The sequence below is a fragment of the Montipora foliosa genome, chromosome 6 (assembly GCF_036669935.1).
Source record: "Montipora foliosa isolate CH-2021 chromosome 6, ASM3666993v2, whole genome shotgun sequence".
NCBI lineage: Eukaryota > Metazoa > Cnidaria > Anthozoa > Scleractinia > Acroporidae > Montipora > Montipora foliosa.
This window is the reverse complement of record NC_090874.1, coordinates 54,854,918-54,877,882: the sequence shown is the minus strand read 5'-3', so window position 1 is coordinate 54,877,882 and position 22,965 is coordinate 54,854,918. Positions and strand designations below refer to the sequence as shown.

At 40.7% G+C, this 22,965-nt stretch overlaps 3 protein-coding genes across 3 annotated transcripts in view; 2 read left to right on the top strand and 1 right to left on the bottom strand.

Annotated features, from left to right (window-relative positions):
• The window catches only part of LOC138007777 (probable methyltransferase TARBP1), a 15,655-nt gene extending 978 nt beyond the window's left edge, over positions 1-14,677 (top strand). The window contains exons 2-6 of the mRNA XM_068854844.1: positions 2,460-2,837; positions 4,264-4,333; positions 4,955-7,556; positions 11,835-12,030; positions 12,945-14,677. Of these exons, the coding sequence (XP_068710945.1) occupies positions 2,460-2,837; positions 4,264-4,333; positions 4,955-7,556; positions 11,835-12,030; positions 12,945-14,045 (4,347 nt within the window). The 3' untranslated portion in view covers positions 14,046-14,677. The remainder of the gene's footprint in view (positions 1-2,459; positions 2,838-4,263; positions 4,334-4,954; positions 7,557-11,834; positions 12,031-12,944) is intronic.
• A 2,313-nt stretch (positions 14,678-16,990) lies between these two features.
• On the bottom strand, positions 16,991-18,273 carry LOC138007778 (melatonin receptor type 1B-B-like). The gene has a single exon (XM_068854845.1). The coding sequence runs from the start codon at positions 18,254-18,256 to the stop codon at positions 17,132-17,134; it is 1,125 nt and encodes a 374-aa protein (XP_068710946.1). The 5' UTR covers positions 18,257-18,273; the 3' UTR covers positions 16,991-17,131.
• A 3,000-nt stretch (positions 18,274-21,273) lies between these two features.
• On the top strand, positions 21,274-22,535 carry LOC138006049 (melatonin receptor type 1A-like). Its single transcript, XM_068852203.1, has one exon. The coding sequence runs from the start codon at positions 21,301-21,303 to the stop codon at positions 22,234-22,236; it is 936 nt and encodes a 311-aa protein (XP_068708304.1). The 5' UTR covers positions 21,274-21,300; the 3' UTR covers positions 22,237-22,535.
• Positions 22,536-22,965: the final 430 nt, after the last annotated feature.

Here is a 22,965-nt window from a genome sequence, read left to right as displayed (position 1 = left end):
ATTATTTTTACTCTCCTCAAGTTTGGCCAATTCAGGTTTGCCCAAATTGCACCTTGAGTGTAACGACCTCTTGCTTCATGTTCAAACACCACTGCACACGAAAAAGCCACGATCAACACTCATACTGTCTTTTCATTTTTGCAGTAAAACCGCTTGTTCATTTGCATGCCACTTTGCAATTCTGTGACGCAATGTTAGTGTTTTGATTGGCAGTTTGTTCTGAGGAAGTTGCAAGTTCAAATTTCAACTTGCTGCCCGGTGTTTACTTCACACCTTGAACTCTATTTTTCACAATATACACGTAAATTTACGGCATAATAACTCTACATTGGGTAGGATTCGTGAGGCTGGGCAAAAAGTAATGTTTTTGTTAAATTAAAAAATCCACAATGTATCGCCAATGTGACGGTTTACCGCAAAGCGCAAGTTCTGTGAAGTCAATTGAAAACAGTTTGTGTTGTCTCAAATACGCCTTCATCGACCTGAAACAAAACTCACAGTAATTTAATTGAGGACTGTAAGGGGGTTGAAATATCAATCCAACACCACGATTTCTTAGCATTAATTTAAACGCAACTGGTTTCCCCGAAAGATCCGTTCGCCAATACTGGATTCCCCACTGAAACTTTCTTTGAATAAATTAATCATTTCTAATCAGTTTTACAGTGCGTTTCACAAAACTTTTGACAAACGGTTTCCAAAGTTCGTTTGAAATTCCCAAAGTTTGCTATGAACTTGGCAATTTCATTACGTAATTGTCAATCAAATTGTGAACTTCGAAACGAAGTTGTGAATTTCACATCGAATTTCGTTGGGAAGTTGCGAAGTTCGTCGTGAGCAAAGTTCACATCATTCGGTGTAGTTGGTTTGGTAATATAACTACAAATGAATTTAAACAAAGTGAAAAAATTTCTCAACCAAGCAAGACTAGTTTTTTGATGTTTACTTCGTAAAGGTAAATTATTTGACAGGTACGGAGCCGGGACTTCACATCACAGACAGATGACGCGACTCGTATCTTGTTTACACTAGAAATGTAAAGACCTTTTGTTTCTTGCGCTATTTCTAGAATGATGTATATCCTGAAAATAGGGTTTCTTTTTATCTCTGATAGATTTAACTGTAAAATACTTTTGAGCAACCATGCGTAGAAGTTCACACGACAGAAATTGTATTCTATTTTTAGGCATGTGTCAGGTGACATCTGGGAATATTCAGTTTTCAACGTTTTATAACCCATTTTAAAACCAGTAATTTGCAATCAACGTAAACCACAACTTCTAAGAAAATTCTGAGAAATTTACACAGAAGGTGCGAACTTCTCTCGCGACAAACTCCTTAACTTCCCAACAAAGTTCGTGGTGAAATTCACAACTTCGTTTCTACCGGTAAGTTCACAATTATTTGAATAACAACTACGTAATGAAATTGCCAAATTTGTAGTGAACTTCAGGAATTTCAAACAAACTTCGGAAACTGTTTGTCAAAAGTTTTGTGAAACGCAAGTTGTAAGGGCCTTCCAAAATATTAAAGGTATCAATTCCAAAACGACTATGGAGAAGGTTCACAATTTAATTACAGTTCACAGCATACCGTTGGACTTCAACTGTATGTAAGTTGCAAAATTTGAACCTTCAACTTGCTCAGGGCAAAGTGCCAATCAAAAATGCAACATTGCATGACAATATTGCAAAGTGATGCACAAACGAAGAATTGGTTTCACTGTAACATTTTAAGTAATTAAAACTAACAAAGGCTGTTTACTTGGAGGTTAAGTTTTGGATTTCACAGTCCACCATTACTCATGTTTAAAACTGAGCAACTGGTCGTCAGAGGGTTGCATCTAGGAAAAAGTGATGTCATTCACTCAATAGCTTAAAATTTCAGTGTGTAAACACAGTTTATGATATATGCAAAACACAAGTGTAAAAATCTGAAAGCCTGAAACTCCCATGCTGCATATTAATTTGGTTGCGTCATTTTCTCCTCGATCCATCCCTTTTGAAATCTTTTAGAGTTAGTAATGGTGGACCATTAAATAGGGAAATTCCAGTTGAAATAAACAGGTGTCTTTTTAATTGAAAATTAATTAAGGCTTAGAGCGTAGGTCACTTAGTGTTTAGTAAACATAGTTTTTGGGTCACTTAGTGTAGTTTTGAAATCCAAAGGGAAAAAAAAAAAATTTTTGATTATAGTTCCTTTTAAAACCCAGTGGCAAATTCTCTAAAGTAAGGTGATAGAGTTACTTATCAAAAAGCCTCCATTGGGAGTGGTCATATAAGTGTGTATTGTATTGTATATTTTTGTATTGTATTGTATTCTAAGCCCAGATGATTTGACTCCTTAACAGGGATCTGGTTTAAAGCATGCTGTGTCAAAAGTTTCAATAATAGTAGTTTTTTTGGATTTGGTTATAAGGCTTTGTGATAGCATTAAATTCTGCTTCTAAACTATTTCAGGCAGTTTGGAGTGTGGTGAAACAGATTTCTCAAAGCAAAGGAGCTAGTTGTAGCTTTGGAACATTTGATCAAACCTACGCTATTCTCTGTGGTCTGGCAGATTTTTTCTTTAGTCGAGACAACTACAATCTTTTCGACCAGCCTGAATTTTGGGAAATTATTCAGAAAGGTCTTGTGGTAAATGAGCCTTTAACAAGAAAAAGAACCATGTACTTGTTGAAGAGAGCACTAGACTTGTTAGATAAGTTGCCATGGGATTTATCAGTGATGTCTGAAAGAGGATACAACATTTTCTACTGGTCATCTGACCACAAGGAGACTTTGAGAGGTATATGGCAAGATTATGTACTTTTGATGGAGACTTTCGATGAAAAGCAGGTGAACAATCAATGCAATATTTTTTTCCTTTTTCAAATTTCTGTATTTATTCCATGTGGAGGATTATTAGGGAAGCTGCGCACAGAGCACCATTGGTAAGAAACTATGGTAACCCAACTGTGCGAGAAAATTTGATTTTGGTCACTGTATAACCGTACCTCTGCCCCTCCATGTATGCCAATGTGACCAGTATCATGTGACCATATCGCAGGCGCAAGTTTAGAGACAATCAAAACGTGATGTATACAATGTACATGTACTTGTGCCCAAAAATGATGGCGGCCATACTCCAGGTAGTTTACGGCATACATCTTTGATATTGGGCATCCATGTTATGGTCAATTGACACTTGACAAAACAAGGTATCTGCTGACCGGTATCATATGACCATATTGCAGGCTCAAGTTTAGAGCTCATGAAGGTCGGCTTTTTTTAAGTTGACCACTGACCAGGTACCTTGTACTGTGTGCTGATTGGATTGCAGGCTCAAGCCAGGTTAACTTATTATAAGAACAAATAATCCGGGATCTCTGCTCTTAGGCTTGGCTAAATCTGTATGTTAGATACTTCAAAGGGTTTTTCTGACCTACATGTATGGTACGTTACATCAAAGACAACTGATATTGAATGGTGGTGTGCAAAATACATGTAGTTACGGAAAGTAATGTCAGTACATATTGTTTGCAAGGCTTGAAGGAACTGTACTATTAGTGGCCTTGGTTAGAAGAGAAAAAGAATCTTATCAACTACAAAATTTTGTTTGTGTGGCAGTTACAGTAAGAATCATTGTTTTGTTCCATTGCTTGACTGTCATTACCAGTTTTACAATGTACCAGTTTCAGCTTGTGGATTCCTTTAAGTTTTTGTCTACTTTTGGGATCATTGATCAGTAATCAGTTTGGAAGATTCTTTCTGAATTGACCACTCGAGTCATGCTGAATTATGTCCCACAGAGTTGTATGTGAGATGGATCCACAGTGGGCAGGTGCAAAACAAAGGTCTCAGGTCACAGGTGATTGTTTTACCAATACAGAAACAACCCTAACTGTTTACAAATGCTAATATTAGGCCTAAAAACTTTAGTTTTTCTTAATTAGTTCAAAGGTTAGCTTTAATGGATCTTCAGGATACTTTCTGTATTGGTAAAACAATGACCTGTTACCAGCTGAGATCTGTGTTTTGTACTTGCCGATCCATGGTAAATAGCTCTTATCCAAGAAGTTTTGAAAGTCTATCCCCTCCCCAGTCATTGTAAGACACTTAGTGTTGGTTCTGCAAGAAAAGTCCGGTACACTCTCAACTGAGCTGACTGGACTGTGTACTTGTTGGGGCATTGGGGGTTAAGAGTGAGTCTTTATAAAACAATCCTGGCTAATCAATGTATGAGCATCACTTGACACACACAAATTTATTTTCTCTTTTAAAGGCACACATTATCAAACCAGTGTTGGCACGAATATCAAGTATAACAGATGCCACCAAGGAAAAGACAAATGGTACATGGAAATCTATATCGTGCATTGGAATAATGATTTTAACAATTGCTGTTTGTGTTTTGTTTAATGAGTACTATTTGTCAACTTTACCTTGAATTCCTATAGACTTAACCCAATAAGAATTTGTTAATAATTATCTTGACTTCTCAGCTGGACCAGTTGTTTTTATTTTATCCATAGAAATGGATTGGAATGCTGAAGAGATAATAACTCTTAGACTAGAAGTTGGTATTGCCCATTGTACAATTTTCGGTTTTGGCTCAATTAGGGCCTGTGGCCAAGTAACCTAGTAGATTGTGTTCCAGTCCGCAGAGGCCTCGATCCCACCTGGTAATTGCCCTGAATAACAGCTTCTGGGTGAATTTCAAACCCATCGATGGATTTCCAGCCATTCTGTGCCATGCTGGCAATTTGAAACAATGGTGGTTGCCGTTGAGTGTAAAACTGGACCCTTAGGATTACATGTAATACAGTACCTTAAAAAAAACGTTTAGTGTTTTAAAAAAACTTTTGGAAGAATAATTGTAGCGTTAGGAATAGGCCAGAGATCTATTTATTCTAGTGCCGCTGTGTCACGTGCACATCACAGAATTTGCTTAGCTTCTTTTTCCTGTAATGTAGGTCTGAGACTGTTGGATACTTCTTGGCTCCTCACATTGTACCACAGAGCTGCTCAACATGACAACAGGTTTATATGCAGATGGGCCATTCTGGACTTTCTCCATGTGGACTTGGACTGCAGCTCTCCACTCCTCAGCACCTGTTACTGGGGATTCCTATTTGGTCCCCTGATGAGTTTGGTCGGTGAATACGCCATCTATGCAAGGACAGATGATGAAGCAAGGGGAGATCCGCCTGCTGTGGGGTCGGCAGTTGTCAGGTTTTTCACCGACTTTGCTTCAAGATTGTCAGTCAAAGAGAGACCATCGTTTTGCGCCGAACTTCTATCTGCAGTCGTCAGGCAAGAATTCACCCAGGTTCCGTTGGTGTTCATGACGCAGATGCTCGCAAATCTGCCACCGACTCATTCTTGGGATTCAGATTTGTTGATGAGCATTCGCAACATATTTCCTCTCTTTAGAGCATACAATCCGCACATGTCAAGTGCCATTCAGAGTTTTCTAGTAAAGGCTGTTATAAAGCAGACAGATCCGAAACGAGTCCAGTGGAGTGACATCGGAGATTTCGTTTCCCTTCTTTCGAAAGACGATTGCTTGCGGAGAGGAAGCAATTTGTGGGAGGCAACAGTTTGTTGGATCTGGACGATTTGTGACATTATTTCATCAAAAGGTTCAAAACAAAGTGGTATGAATCCGGAAAAACCTGGCTCATCAAACCTGTTTGACCATCTCAGAGAACGCGTGCACGCGTTTCTTAGCAATGAGACGCCAGAATTATCAGGCGAGGACCAACAAGTAAGGTCTGTTGTACGACTGGTGGTCATTGGTTGTGATGCACAGCTCAAGTTTTCAAAGAGTTCAACCAGCGAGCAGCTCGTGAAAGAAACGTTTCATCAAATCGTGGGTGTGTTGCAGCATGCGCATAGCCACGTTTATGCTTCTGAGGTGAGAACTGCAAGGGCGGCCATGATCTTAGCAGGAGTCTTACACCACTTGAATAACACGAGTCAGCAGGCAGCTCAAGGGTCAAATGAGCCCCTTGAAAAAATTCAAAAGATCGATCACTCATTGGAAATCATGGCCTCACTGTTAAGGTCTGCTGGACCCGATATCTTGGATCTCTTGTTAAGAAAGCTCACCGCTGCTCCCATAGACTTCACATGCGCAGGAAGCAGCTTTCCATTTCTTGATCTGTCATCTGAACTCTGCAAGTTTATGACATCTTCAGTCCAAGGCCAAGTATTGGAAGGTTATAATCACTTCATTGAGAACCTCGTTGAAAGAAGCAAGGAGGTCATTCAAAGGAAACAGTTAGACCGGCGTCAACTTTCGTTAAGCGATTGGTGTTCATTTGCGCTATCCATGAAGTGCCTCTCCTTTTGTTGTAGTGCTCTAAAAGCTGATCCATACACAAACTCAACCTTTGTGAGAAAACGTATATTAGAGGCGATAGCTGGCTTCGATTTGTGTTCCGAGTTTCCAACACCCCAGGCAATGTACCCTCCAGATCCAGCGGATGTTATCACCAAAGTAGAAACAAGAGCGTCCATGAAGAAAGGGTGGGGAAGACTTGTGTCGGAATTCCTTGAGGCTCAATGGAGCAGCATTGGGTTCTTCCTTGAAGAGTTAGATCGTTGCGAAGACTTGGACGAAAAGTTTAAGAATTTCTTAGAGGCCCTCCCTGAAGCAGCGCTGGAGGCGCTTTCTCTTGGTTCAGGTCAAGCAGTAGTACCGGTCATAAGATGTGTTCGACTTTTAACTCCACGCATGCTCATTACTGATGTCGCGCTATGCCGCCAGTCTCTGGAATCCGTCTGGTGGACATTTCAGGACCGACCAAAGGGTGACCATATCTACTTCTGGCGAACGCTGAAGGAAGCTGCTAGAGCATTTTGTAACCCGTGTCTTCTAACTCTTCCCAGCGAGCACCCTGTCAGTACGTTGGTGCGAAATTACTGGGCAGAGCTGTCGGCGCTAGCAGATGATCGCGCTGGGGTGATGAATCACGTGGTTGGTCCTTTGTGTCAATTCTGGTGTAGCGTTCCTGATAGTGACCAAAGCTGTAAAGCTGCTAATCTTGAATTAACTAAAGAAGATCGAAAGAAAAGCATAGAAGTCCATCTCGATTTTATAACAGAAGCTTGCCTTTTTGGACCCAGGGAAAAGAAGACTCTACGCGTAACAAATTACGTGCTCGAGTACGTCTATGGACTGGCCAAGCAACGCGTGATATGCCCCATTAACGTGGATGAACTTCGCGATGACACGCGTGTGAGAGTCAACGCAATCAATACACTCGTAACGCTTAACCCTAGACAAGCGCTTGACAGGAGACTGTTGGAGACCATTGTCCATGCGTTGATCGCTAAGAATGCAGAGCTGGGGGAAGAGAAACGAAAGTCATCCATCAATTCGTACTATCATCGCAAAAAACATCGAGTCTGGCAGGCAATTCTTGTGGCCCTTTCCAGTTTACTTGAAGCTGATACAGCAGAGTCGTTTGCCCGGGAAGTTTTAGATGGAATCTTTAACGCAGTTCTCTCCGATAATCAAGTTTCAGTTCGAAACTATCTCCAGTGGGGAATGGTACTCATTTTTGGAAGGTAAAAAAAAATAACCTTTCTCTTGATTTCACCATTTAGTTCCATGTTACACAGATGAAATATTCATTTAGAAATGGAAATGTGCTTTTCCCAGAAGCCCCTTTCCGGCGGCGTCCAACTTCAATATACTGTATTTGTGTTAAGGCTTTTTGAAGAACTAAATTACATTTTCAGATTGATTTTTTCGCGAAAGGAGATCTTTTCGGCCAATCATAAGCCTTAAATATCACCCTTGGATTTAAGATTTGTCACTTGTACTATTCGAAAGTCGGCATCAAAAAACGGCTTGCTGTCTGAAAATGCCGCACTGAAACCTACTTTTACTCCCATTCCGTATCTAAACAAATTATTTCCATAAAGAAAATCTTCTTGCTGCGAATCCTGCTCTCCCCTTTAGGTATGGCTCGGTTATACAGTTTCCTCTTCTTCAAAAACAACGTTGCTATGGGTGGGGAAGGGGCTTTTGCTGAGCTTTTGCGTTGTTGTTATTGTCCAGAAGGACAAAACTTGATAAAAGTCTCAACGATTTTTGTCCAAGATTGAAGTATGAGAGTCGTACCCTCCTGATTATCGGCTACGCTTTTTGGTTCAAATGCAACGCATGAACGAAAGACGATGGCTGTCAATTTGGGGGTGGTTTGATTCTGCTTTCAATGCAATTAACATCAATATTGCGCATATAAAGGTTACTGGATGATCGCGTTAAAAGGGAGGTTTGAGAAAGAGATTTCCATGCCCTCCAAAAGCCACAATTGATTTTACGCAGCAGCGCCAATGGATGATACTATAGATGACATCCGAGATATTTGTTTTGTCGGGAGAAGAAAATCGAACAATCCATAGAAAAACTAACGAATTCTAATGAAGCTGAAAAGAGAACCAGCAACTCAACCCACTGGTGGTTCCCTCGAGAGTGGATTTGTTCTTAATCGTACGCGCGTGATTGCCATGTTGACTTCAATGGGTCTCCAAGTTGTACAGTGTAACTCACTTTTAAATTTACAGCAGGAAAAGAATGGAACAATTTACCAAAAGATCTTCCGGCTAAAAACCTCAATTAAGAACTTTTTAATTAAAGACTTTAAGGATTTGCTTGATTTAGACAAATCAGAGCATAAATGTAGTTTGTAGATTTTACCCGTACCTTTCGTGACTTAACTCTTTTATATATTTTTATTGTATATTGTTTTATAACAGATAAATTTTATTACTGAACATAGGTTTATACCAGCTATCTTTTTTTATATTTCAGCTGATCTATCATTTTGCAGTATTGAGTATTTATCATTATTATTATTATTATTATTATTATTATTATTATTATTATTATTATTATTATTATTATTATTATTATTATTTAAAAATATTGAAGATCCGTTACCAGGATTCATGCTAAGAAAGAAGTAAAATCGTTCTCTGGTAAAAAGTTTTGAAAAAATTATGAGCTTTCGACAGACTGAACTGCTGCCTTCAACGGATAAAAATGTGTGAAGCCTAAAAGTGAAAGAAATTTAAATATAACGAAAAATTCGCATAAATTAAAGGATAAAAGCATGTAGTAGAAAGAATGTTAAAAATGCTAAGAAAATTAGTGTTTCTTTAAGAGAATGTGATATTGTCTTGGGAGCGAGCACGAATTATTGTCTGCCCCAACAGTTTTTGCCGTGTGCCATGACTCCAATGTCTTTCTACTCCGGTTGTTCGCTTTGTCAATGATGTTAGAATTGTTAAAGTAAATATCATGATTAAAAGTCCACGCGTGTTTCGCGACATTTGAGCCTTAGTACAATGCTTTAAGTTCTTCATATGTTCCTTTCTCCTAGTAGTAAAGGATCTTTTAGTTTCGCCAATGTAGCTCCACGGGCAAGATGCACATGGAATTTTATAGATGACATTGCACTGGTCGTCTTCGGCAGGTCGAAACTTAGGGATAGGGAAATGCTGCTGTAAAGTTTTAACTGGTCTGCTAGTGACTTGGATATCGTGTTCCTTGAGGATTCTTGTGAGAGGTTCCGTGATGCCTTTGATGGAGTAGGTGTAGGTGGTGGAGGCCTCGTTTTCTTTCTTATAACATCAGCAGCGATTTTTTTGGGATAGCCGTTGGAGTGTAAAGCGGCGCAAACACGAGCAGTTTCACGGGTCTTTCCAACTTGTGTGTTGGGGAGATTCAAAGCTCGATGCAGGAGTGTCTCAGCGGTGCTGATTTTATGTTTCCTGTCATGGTGTGAATGGAAGTCAAGATATCTATCCGTATGCGTGGGTTTGCGGTAGATGTCGACCAAAAGTTTTCCGTTATCGCGCGAAATGAGGGTGTCAAGAAAGGGTAGTTGGCCGTTGGACTCGTGTTCGATGGTGAAAGAAATATGCTGATCGATTGAGTTCAATGAATCGTGGAAGGAGGCAACAGCGTCCCTCTTAATAATGCAGAAACTGTCGTCTACATACCGCTTCCAAAATTTCGGCGAGACAGTAGTCGTGTAAATTGCTGTTTTTTCGATTTCTTCCATGCATAGGTTGAATGGCTACTACAGGGCTGACGGGGCTACTCATAGCACAACCGTGGATTTGTTTGTAGATGGTGTCATTGTAAACGAAGAAGTCATTGGACAGCACAAAATTCAATAAGGAAATTATTTCCTCGATGTCTAGGTTGGTTCTGGAATGGAGAGACAAATCATCCTCTAATTTCTTCCTGATATAATCGCAAGCTTTGTCGACAGGGATGGCGGTGAATAGAGACATCACATCAAAGGAAACCATGGTTTCATCATTTTGGATGTTAACGTCGGCTATTTTGTTAGAGAACTCCTGTGAATTAGCAACTGAGAACCCATTACGATTTTGGATCGGTGCAAGGATGTCGGTGAGGAATTTAGAAGTGTTGTAAAGTGCAGAGCCAATGCAAGTCACGATAGGTCTTTGTGGTGTTTGATAGAACCGCGGATCGCTGGTGGAATGCCGTCGGTAGATCTTAATTTAAAGTATGTATAGTCATCAATCTTTTGTTGTCTCTTAAAGTTCAGGAGCGTCGCGTTCAATTCACGCTCGATTCGATCCGAACGGAGATCTTCGCTGTTGCCTCCTTCCACGATTCATTGAACTCAATCGATCAGCATATTTCTTTCACCATCGAACACGAGTCCAACGGCCAACTACCCTTTCTTGACACCCTCATTTCGCGCGATAACGGAAAACTTTTGGTCGACATCTACCGCAAACCCACGCATACGGATAGATATCTTGACTTCCATTCACACCATTACAGGAAACATAAAATCAGCACCGCTGAGACACTCCTGCATCGAGCTTTGAATCTCCCCAACACACAAGTTGGAAAGACCCGTGAAACTGCTCGTGTTTGCGCCGCTTTACACTCCAACGGCTATCCCAAAAAAATCGCTGCTGATGTTATAAGAAAGAAAACGAGGCCTCCACCACCTACACCTACTCCAGAAGAGTTGGTTGGTATGTTCTTTAAATGGACTGAGCCAACAAACCGACGCAACTTTGCAGTCCTTCCCTACATCAAAGGCATCACGGAACCTCTCACAAGAATCCTCAAGGAACACGACATCCAAGTCACTAGCAGACCAGTTAAAACTTTACAGCAGCATTTCCCTATCCCTAAGTTTCGACCTGCCGAAGACGACCAGTGCAATGTCATCTATAAAATTCCATGCGCATCTTGCCCGTGGAGCTACATTGGCGAAACTAAAAGATCCTTTACTACTAGGAGAAAGGAACATATGAGGAACTTAAGGCATTGTACTAAAGGCTCAAATGTCGTGACACACGCGTGGACTTTTAATCATGATATTGACTTTAACAATTCTAAAATCATTGACAAAGCGAACAACCGGAGTAGAAAGACATTGGAGTCATGGCACACGGTAAAAACTGTTCGGGCAGACAATAATTCGTGCCCGCTCCCAAGACAATATCACATTCTCTTAAAGAAACACTAATTTTCTTAGCATTTTTAACATTCTTTCTACTACATGCTTTTATCCTTTAATTTATGGGAATTTTTGGTTATATTTAAATTTCTTTCACTTTTAGGCTTCACACATTTTTATCCGTTGAAGGCAGCAGTTCAGTCTGTCGAAAGCTCATAATTTTTTCAAAACTTTTTACCAGAGAACGATTTTACATCTTTCTTCTTCTTATTATTATTACTCCACTTGTCCCGTCAGAATCTAGTAATTTCATTTAGTGTGTTTCAAAGCAGGAAATGGGGGTATCACGAGCTATCAATTAAATTCTGTTCTATTCTAATAGGTTTCCGGGGCTGCGAGCGTTGCTCTGGGAGCAGCTAAAGTACGACGTTAGCAGACGGGCAGGCAGTGTCTCTTCTTTCCTCGTGGTCGCGGCGCAAGTCGGTGAATTCTCGTTACAAAACTCCGACTCTCAGGCAGCCTACTTCCGGCATGCTTTTCCCGTTGTTCTTCCCTGGGCTCTGACGTCACATGTCATGGTAAGGGAACTTCATGTATAATAACCATACTCTTTAATTTAATTTGATAAAACCCAAGAACGCAAGACGCGAAACTGAATAAAAGAAATCGGTGACTAATTCTGGAAACACAGAGTTAAACATGTGGGAACATTGGATACGCCCCCAAGGGAGATTTCAAAGATAACATACTTAAACATTTTTTTGTTGCCGCCGAAACATTCTTTCGTCCAAAAATGATCCAAAATTCTGAGCATTAGGCTCCTGTTTTGATTTTGTCGCCTTCTGTTTGGATTTTATAAGTCCTCATCAAAGTTTAAGACGAGTAGTTTTCTGTATATAGAGGACGAACAAATTAAAGGAGATTGCAATAGATACGACTTTTTGGTGGTTTGCGACCGACATCTGAAGACAAATGTGAACAAAATGAACAAATGTGCCATCCAACATGGCGACTGTGACGTAACGTGCACATGATTAATGACAGCCGTAAATCAACAACTCATTGGGAAAAAATTATCATACCTGCGATTAAGTTCTGCTGGCCGGGTGTGGCCTCACGAGTACAATGCCAGTATCTTCAATCCATTAAATTTACTTATTGAATTATCTGTTGTCCAATATTCACCGATTCTCAAATCTGCCATTTTCCGCTTCATCGCAAGGAAAAAAATATCTTAATTTAACTAAAGCATGTTTTCTGCCAGTGAAAGGATTTGTTCGAAGCTGAGCCATGTTGATGAGGCCAAAGTATCAGGGTTTCAACAGCTCAGTTGATTATGCTTTGAGCACGTGAAGGATACTGACCAGGCCGTTGGAGAATGCACAGATTGATTTATTGATGTCATAGTAACGTGCGCGTAAAAGCCAGCGCTCTCTGTGTTTCAAATAGCGCGGCAACTGGCGTCTCCTGATTTCCTTTTTCATTCTGCCAGGTCCAGGCCTACGCCCAGGTCACATTGCAGAAGATGTGGCTCACTTGCCAGCGGCAGAATTTGAGTGACGTCATATCAGACCACGCCATAATCAAGTCGTGCGTGAACTTCCTGGAAGCAAACAACGAGGGACTTCGTCAGAAGACTCGTGTGTTGGCAGATTTCTTCTTTTTAGACGTGCACCCTTACAGAGACTTCTCCATGCAGACTTTGTTCGAAACTCTGCCCCGCTTGTCAGATGTGACTGATGAAGAATGGATTTCTCCCAATGTCTTCATACAGGGACCATTGGGTGTGTGCGCTTGGAAGTCTTCTTCCGCTGAAAAGGCCCCTTGTAGATTACCGCTTCTTAACCCTGATGATACAAGGATGGGTCAAATGGAGAATGCCCCTTCTTTCAATTATGAGGAGAATATCGGCGATCAAATAAGGCGAAGACTGTTAGGGGACCCAATCAACAAACAAAGCATGCGTGAAGCGATTGGTAACGGCAATGAAGGGATCTGGGGATCACATACCGGTGACGTCCAGAAAAAGATCACGCCGTGGAAGGTGATCCCACCAGATGAAGAAATGATTTTCGAGCTGCAGGAACAGCGCCTGGCCAACTTGCGGAAAAATGCCGCTGGGCAACTGATCGTAGTCGCATCGCTAATTGACAAGGCCCCGAATCTTGGCGGCTTGTGCCGAACTTGTGAGATTTTTGGCGTACAGACGCTGGTGCTTAGCAACACTCATGTGGTAGAGGATGCCCAGTTCAAATCTCTGAGCGTAAGCGCCGCCAAATGGATGAACATTCAAGAAGTGCGCATGTCTGAACTCAAGTCGTACCTAGAGAGCATGCGCCACGAGGGATATACCCTGGTGGGCGTGGAGCAAACCGCCAACAGCAAGAGCTTGACACAGTATCGGTTTCCGGAAAAGTCACTTCTGTTGCTTGGTCACGAGAAAGAGGGAATACCTGTGGAACTGATTCAGATCTTGGATGTTTGTGTCGAGATTCCTCAAGTTGGGATCATTAGATCCTTGAATGTGCACGTCAGTGGCGCTCTGCTTGTGTGGGAATACACTAGACAGAGGGTCCTCGCAGGGGCGCCTTGATTTATTGGTCACGCACGAAAGCGGCCAACATACACGTGCAGTATTGCATGTAGAAGTGAGCTCTGTAGCAACGCTCTAAAAAAATCCTTCACAGTCGGCCCAAAATGTTTTGATATACTGCTATCGATGAGCGGAACATACCCAACAATTTCCCTGAGATTAAATATTTTTCTTGAGTGTGAAGAATACCTCATTGTGTGCCGTGATGCGCTTGTTTAGTTAATTTTTCCTGATCAATTCTTTATATATGGGTGCGATGAAGAAAATCGAGGAATGCAACTGCAACAAAAACATCGCTTCAAAATATACGTACTTGGCTATTATTCCATCTCTGTCACGTTGTACAACTTAAGCCTGACAAAGTATGGTCCAATTGGATTGGTTCCAAGGGTATTGAAGTAAAGATGCGACTAAAAGATTCACTCTCAAGCTAGGTTACCTACAATTCTCATGTTTTACAGAAAAGAGCAAATAAATGCTCTATGATAGGTTTCGGGGGGTAGTAGAAATGCGTAGATTCAGGTAGATTTTATCCGGTGGACACAGTACAAGCATGCAATGGCGGTGAAGCCGATGTAACGCGAATGGTGTTTTACAGGATCTTTAAACAAAATATACCTTAATGGAGCTCAAGAATGGAACGTCAATTCGATAAACACTAAAACATAAGCATTCATAATTTGATAAATGCTTTCACTCAAGAATGTCAAAAACTTGAGCGGTTTTTTTCCTGAGCTTAAATACCCTGAAAGCTTAATCAAATCAATTATGAAGACATTTATGGACAAAATATACCTTTATGGAGCTCACGAATGGAACGTAAATTCGATAAACACTAAAACATAAGCATTCATAATTTGATAAATGCTTTCACTCAAAAATGCCAAAAACTTGAGCGGTTTTTTTCCCGAGCTTAAATACCCTGAAGGCTTAATCAAATCAATTATGAAGAAATTTATGGACGATCTTTAGAAAGAACCCACAGCCAGCCAAAAATCACAAGTTACGCGCATTGTGCTGCCATTTAAATGTCAGCGATCAGCCAATATTGAAGACGCAAACATCAGAACTATCTTCAAAGGTTAACGTGCAGTTATCCCCCGTATTTACCAGTCGCAAATTCAACGATGACTTGAAACCTATGGAACAAAAACCTGCACTGGTAAGCAAACAGGAAGTCGTGTACAGTGCGAGGCTGGTTATGTCGGCTATATAAGCCGACACTTACACCAACGAGTCGACGAACACGGGGACAAGACCGCCATAGGCGAGCACATGCGGACGCATGGCAGTGACATTTCCAGCCTTTCGAGACTTTTCAGTATGTTAAAGAAGTGCAAAAATAAGTGGGACTGCCTTATGTTTGAGATGCTGTTCATAAGGGACTTAAAGCCTACTTTAAACAAACAAAAAGACTCCATTAGCTTAAAGCTGTTTTAAAATATTTTGTTCATATCGCTTCGCCTCGTGATTTTATCGTTTCTACTTCATTTTTCATTTTGTTAGCATATTTTTTTCCTGTGTATTTTAGGAACAATATGTGTATTCTTATTCTGTATGTATTAGCTCTTTTCATTCCACTCAACTTTATATCTTGATAGTTTTAGGGACCTTAAGATCTACGACGGCGACGTCAACGAAAACGTCACCTCAAAATAAAACGTTGCTCTATTATAAGTCTTTCGCGATTGTTCCATCTCGTTCACGTCCTACAATATGGGCGAAGTATCCTAAAAATAAATTGGTACGAGCGATTTCAGAGTGAAAATAGAGAATGAAAGATTCTCTGTTGCATGCTCACGTTGTCGTCCAAACCTAAAATTTGGTGATTTCACGTCGTCGTGATGCAGAGAACCGCAAAAATATGAGCAATAATCCGTGCCGCACGTGCAGCACGATTATTTATGCTCTTTTAACCAATGATATCACTGTTTTGAGGCGTTGTCGTCGACGTCGTCGTCGTAGATCTTCAGCTCGCTAATGGTGTCACGTCGACATCGAAATGTCGATTTTACAGCGTTAACGTTTATAACCAAAGTTTTTAAAACCAAACTTCTTGTTAGCTTTTGTTTTGAATAATAATAATAGAGTCAAATTCCCAAAAGACTTTTTCGCTGTTGTTCTTTCCACCAAGATGACTGCCGTAACGTCAGGTGCCATCAAAGAATTGTGAAAGATTGAAGAAAATAGAAGGGAATCAAGTTTGCTTCAACTTCTTTTTCAGAGAAAGTTTAAGCGTGTACTCTGCGCGTCTGACAGCCATTCACGACAACAGTTCACTCAAGGTAAGCTCGTTCTGGATGGGAGACCTCAAAATATAAGACTTGCTGTCACACCGGAAATTCTATTTTAACGTTCAAAAATGCGAACTAAACTAGGTACAGATTTTGCTAGCCTTCTTTATGCAAAACAATTATTGATGCAAAAGTAAATAAATGTTGATGCGCAGTTTTTAGGAAGAGCTGAGAAGGAAGTTTTTAGGAAGAGTCGATCGAGAATAAATAAATTCCTAGCAGCAACAACATGTAAAAAAGTTACCATCAGCGGAAATCAGTTTGGGCGATTTTTGCGACGCTCAATTTTTCTATTGTACTTTTAGCTGCACAAATAAATCGCAAAATCGAAAGTGACGTCAATTTCAGCGGCCTCATGTGATCAAGTTACATTGCGTGTTTTAGTCTAAAAGAGTGAAAGAACTCAAAATGGGACAGGACATTACAAAATAATTCACCGTGTGAGCCAATGGGCTACCGCTGGCACGACGTCTGGGTGAGCCCTCAAATAGTCTACATGACCCCCCCACTTGAAAAAAATTAACTGGAGCGCTGCAGTTCAATACCACCCAACTCAGTGCCTTCTGTGCTAGTGTAACACGTAGTACAGGCAACCCGGCTTACGCTCATGGAGCGTCTAGTTTGTGTTTAAACAAATAATATTGCTTTGCCAATATTGTGTCGTGGTTACTTAACTCCTTATCGGCTACTTCAAAGTACTCTCTCCTAGATAAATTTTTTAATGTAATATACGATAGACGACACGTCAGTTTCATGTCATAACTCTCCTCAGATATTGAGACTGGAAGATGTTTAAGTTTCCGAAAGTCTTGGTGATGTCTCATTAAGGTTTCTTTTGAGGCGCACTTGGTTAAGAACCTTGCGAAGCTCTTCTTTAAATCGCTTGCTAACAAGAGCATAAATGAATGGGTTGATAGTAGAGGATGAAAGTATCATAAAAGTGTAGAACAAGTACAGCTGGCGGGGGAGGGTAAGAGAACCTGTTGCCGTGTCGATGGCGTCTATGACCAATACAGGAAGCCAACAGAGTGCAAAGCCAAACACAACAACAAGGGCGGTTTTAGTGAAGTTGGCTTCTCGAACGTTCAGTCGGTACGCTCTTTCTGACATCACTCGATTGCGTCGCCGAAGCTTGCGATAAACACGCCAGTAACAAAAGGACATGATAGCCGTTGGAACGCCGATGAATGCAACACCGAGGCCAACTGTGTATGCAGTGTTAATCTCGAATGGGTAAACACACAAAACTTTGCCAGGTTGGAAGGAGTAGTGGTCTGCTCCGAATATTAATGGCGCAATCAAAAAACTGAAGGTGACTGTCCAGACGATGATCAGGAATCCGATTGTGTTTCTGGTCGAAAAGACCGTCCGGTACTGCTTGGGTTTAACAACGCAGTAGTACCTGTTAATAGCGATGACTGACAACGTGTTGAAAGATGCCGTTGCAAAGGTTATGAGGCAGAAACCTTGAAAGCGGCAAAGCGACTGGTTGTAAAGCCAAACCCCTTTGATGATCGCGCTATCGGATAAGGGCATCACTGTTACAGCCACGAGAAGGTCCGTGCTGGAAAGAGCAACTATGAGAACATCTGTTCTGGTAAGACGGCGACGATTTCTGTAAGCTACGATGAATACCACGCCATTACCTAACAAGGCTAAGCAGTTGATAATTAGTAGAGCGGCTGCTTCAATGGCGATCATCGAATTTGTTCTAGTAGCGAGGTCTTGCGCAAGTCGGTTATCCACGAGCGACATTTTGTTCAAGATCTTTTCTTTGATTTCGAAACGTGAAAACATGCAATGTGTAATCAACAACCCAAATTTCTTGTTGACAAAAAGCAAAGTGCATTTATTTAAGAAATTGTCTTGAGCATACAAATGATTGACAGCTTTTTCCGAGCTGTAGAGACCCTTCATAATTTAATAAAATATTGCAGGTGTTTTCTCTCTCATTATTATTTCTTTGATCTGCTCTTCAGCGTTGTAGAATTAGTGTCGATGTTTAATAATTGTAAGGTGTTTGGCTCGGTCCTGCTTGAACATAACATTTCAAGCTACTATTAGAAAGTATGTAAGACATCTTAAGAACTGGAAACAGTCCTTAATAGATCGGAGATTTGGGTGGTGAACTTATGTATCCGTCAATTCCAATAGCGCCCATCCCCCTCCCCCCCCTCCCGGGCAAACCCCCCGGGCGTTTGACTATTACCAAAAAAAATGGTCAAATGTCCCCGCCCCCGTGCTGACATTTTTTACCGTCAAATGCCCCACTGATTAGGGCCTCACGAAGCGTCAACTACCCTACCCTCCGTGCAAGAAGCACTTTTAATTGAAGTAAAAAGACTTAGAGAACTACTTCAAAAACCTTTTCCAGCGTAAGAGGCCGTTGTCATGCAAACGTTTATTTCTTTTTTTTAATTTGAACAGTTAACCGTTTATGTTAAACTTGCATCAATAGCAATTCCAGAAGGATTCCCCTAGTTTTGGCAAACTCAACGAATTAAAACAAGAGTCTGAGTTCATGTTTAATTTAGAGCGCTGTTGTCATCCGGCCTTGTATCCTAAATTCCCTTTGATTAGTCCATCTAGACAGGCTCTTATGTATGTCACGACATAGTGATGATACTAAACGGGTGAACGAAGCAAAATGGCAAACGTTGGACGTACGTGCCAATGCCCTTTGACAAAAGTCACAGATAATCAAAATACCAAACACAGACAAAACAAATCGTCGCTGGCAGACGGCGCTAAGCGCGACAAGGAAGACGCAAGTGAGACGGTCACTGTTATGTTTGGTCGGATTGGCTGACAATCAGTATCGCGTGAGATGTTTAACCAATAGGCCCTTTGCATGACCGTGTCACGTGACCTTGTCAATTATAAAATGTGGTCGTGGTACAAAATAGAGGCCAGAAATGGGGCTTATAATGGTGTCAAGAGAAACTGGAAACAATGCTTACGCAAAATTTTGGAGGGACAAACAAAGAGTATTGACTGGATGACCTGGCCCCAGTTGTTCAAACGATGGATAGCGCTATCCGCCGGATAAATCACTATATCCATTGGATAGCGCTACTGGTTTCGCTATTACTTATCCACTGGATAGTGATTTATCCAGCGGATAGCGCTATCCATCGTTTGAACAATTTGGGCCTGGATGGCAAAGTTTGCCATCTGTAAAATCGCTCACCAAAATGTCAGTGGCCTGAAAATTGACATGCTTACTAACTGCATAACGCTCTTTCCATTTCTGGCGTCCGATTTGTACCGCGACCATTTTTATGATGGACAAGGTCACGTGACACGGTCATGCAAAGGGGGTATCACGAAGGGTAGTGAATACAAAACCAATCGCTTCGATTCTCAAATGAAGGCTACTGAAGGCAATCACCATCCCTTTTTTTAACTATTTGAAATGAAATGAACACTTGGAAATTACCTTTCCCTAAATGCTCAATTGTATTTGCTTGATTTTCTCCATCGGTTCCCGTTTGATGTATTGCCATCGATGAGCTGAACATACCCAACAGTTTTCCTGATATTAAATATTCCTTTTGAGTGTGAAGAATACCTTGCTTGTTTAGTGAACTTTTTCCCGATCAATATGTGGATGCGATGGAGACATTCTCCGAGATTTAAGGGATTCAATTGCAACAAAAACATCGCTTCAACATATAGATATTTTGCGACGATTTCATCTGTATCATGTTGTACAACTTAAGCCTGGCAAAGTATGGAGATTCACTCTCAAGTAAGGTTACCTACAATTCTCATGTTTTACAGAAAAAGAGCAAAGAAGTGCTCTTCAATGCTTGCCGCACGTGCAGCCCGATTTAGTGCCAATTTTTGTCTTTAAACAAATAACATTGTTGTGCCACGGTTGCGTCGTCGTTACTCATATTAACTCCACATCAGCTACTTCAAACTACTCTTTCCTGAATTATAAATTTTCTAGTGTAATATACGATAAACGATACGTCTATTTCATGTCAAAACTCTCCTCAGATATGGAGACTGGAAGATGTTTAAGTTTCCGAAAGTCTTGGCGATGACTCATTAAGGTTACTTTTGGGGCGCGCTTGGTTAACAACGTTGCGAAGCTCTTCTTTAAATAGGCCTACTCTGGGACCTTATATCGCCGTAACTTAAGGAGGCGTAAATTGCTTACTCTAATTAATTCACAGAATATCAACTCATCAAAGTCTCCATATTTCTTTTCCAAAATCAGAAAAAAAGAACTGTGAAATAATAATAAATATTATTATATAAACACCAATGAAATACCAAGTGAGCTTTCACGAGAAAACATAATATCTTCATACCTGAAAAGATCACTGTTGCTATGGTTACATATGAAATCGCGCCTTTCGATACCTTTCGGGAAATGATTTAGTATTTATAAAATAAATAGAATACTACATGGCCGCTTGAAGATGCGAAAATTCTCATCTCGTGTTGAAAAATATTTCACTCGTTCGCTGCGCTCACTCGAGACCGGAGTGGGGATGGACTGTCAATAAGTTCAACACCCTAATCTCCCGATCTATGAAGGACTGTTTCCAGTTCTTAGGATGTCTTCCATCCTTTCTAACAGTAGCTTGAAATGTTATGTTGAAGTAGGACCGAGCCAAACACTTTACAATTATTAAACATCGTCACTAATTCTCCAGCTCCGAAACAAAGATCCAAGAAAAAAAAAAGAGGGAGAGAGAGAAAACACCTGCAATATTTGATTCATTGTTGTAGGGTCTCTACAGCTCGGAAAAAGCTGTCAAGTACATGAATGTTCGCGACAACTTCTTAAATAAATGCACCTTGCATTTTTTGTTAAACAAGAAATTTAAAATGTTAATTACATTAGTGTTCTCACATAGTGTTTCTAAATCGAAGAAGAGCTCTTGAACAACATGTCGTTCGTGGATAAGCGACTTGCCCGAGACCTCGCTACTAGAACAAATTCGATGATCTTCATTGAAGCAACCTCTCTAATAATTATCAACTGCTTAGCCTTGTTAGGTAATGGTTTCGTATTCATCTTGGCTTACAGAAATCGTCGCCGTCTTACCTTAACAGATGTCCTCATAGTCGCTCTTTCCAGCACTGACCTTCTCGTTGCTGTAACAGTGATGCCCTTATCCCATGGAGTGATCATTAAAGGAGTTTGGTTTTACAATCAATCGCTTTGCCGCTTTCAAGGTTTCTGCATCATATCTTTTGCAACGGCATCTTTGAACACGTTGTCAGTCATCGCCATTAACAGGTTTTACTGTGTAGTTAAACCCAACCAGTACCGGACGGTCTTTTCGACCAGAAACACAATCAGATTTCTGATCATCGTCTGGATAGTCACCTTCAGCTTTTCGATTCCGCCACTAATATCTGGAGCAGACAACTACACCTTCCAACCTGGCAAAGTTTTGTGTCTTTACCCGTTCGAGATTAACACTGCATACACAGTTAGCCTCGATGTGGCATTCATCGGCGTTGCAACGGTGGTCATATCCTTTTGTTACTGGCGTGTTTATCGTAGACTTCGGCGACGCAATTGCGTGATGTCAGAAAAAGCGTACCGACATTCTCGAAAAAGCGTACCGACATTCTCGAATGTTCGAGAAGCTAACATCACTAAAACCGCTATTGTTGTTGAGTTTGGCTTTGCACTCTGTTGGCTTCCTGTATTGGTCATAGACGCCATCGACACGGCAACAGGTTCTCTTACCCTCCCCCGCCAGCTGTACTTGTTCTACACTTTTATGATATTTTTATCCTCCGCTATCAACCCGTTCATTTATGCTCTTGTTAGCAAGCGATTCAAAGAAGAGCTTCGCAAGGTTATTAACCAAGTGCGCCCCAAAAGTAACCTTAATGAGACATCACCAAGACTTTCGGAAACTTAAACATCTTCCAGTCTCCATATCTGAGGAGAGTTATGACATGAAACAGACGTATCGTCTATTGTATATTACACTAGAAATTTTACATAGGAAAGAGCAGTTTGAAGTAGCTGATAAGGAGTAACGACGACGCAACCTTGGCATAGCAATATTATTTGTTTAATGACAAAAAGTTGGCACTAAATCGGGCTGCACGTGCGCAAGCCTTGAAGAACATTTCTTTGCTCATTTTCTGTAGAACACGAGAATGGTAGGTAACCTTGCTTGAGAGCGAATCTCCATACTTTGCCAGGCTTAAGTTGTGCAACATGACAGAGATGGAATTATCGCAAAATACTTATATTTTGAAGCGTTGTTTTTGTTGCAATTGCGTTCCTCGTCGCTTAATGTAGGAGTTTTCTCCATTGCATCCACATATAAAGAAATTGATCAGGAAAAAGTTCACTAAAAACAAGCGCATCACTGCGCACAATGAGGTAATCTTCACACTCAAGAGAAATATTTTATCTAAGGAAAATTGTTGGATATGTTCAACTCATCGATAGCAATATATCAAAACGGGAACGGATGGAGAAAATCAAGGAAAAACAATTGAGCTTTTAGAGAAAGGTAATTTTCAAGTGTACATTTCATTTAAAATAATTAAAAAAAGGACGGTGATTGCCTTCAGTCGCCTTCATTTGAAACTTTAAGTGATTGGCTTTTTATTTACTTCACTTTGTGATAGGCCTT

Excerpts from the sequence above, each read along its gene's own strand:
- LOC138007778 (XM_068854845.1), bottom strand. The coding sequence starts at position 18,256 with ATGAAGGGTCTCTACAGCTCGGAAAAAGCTGTCAATCATTTGTATGCT.
- LOC138006049 (XM_068852203.1), top strand. The coding sequence starts at position 21,301 with ATGATCTTCATTGAAGCAACCTCTCTAATAATTATCAACTGCTTAGCC.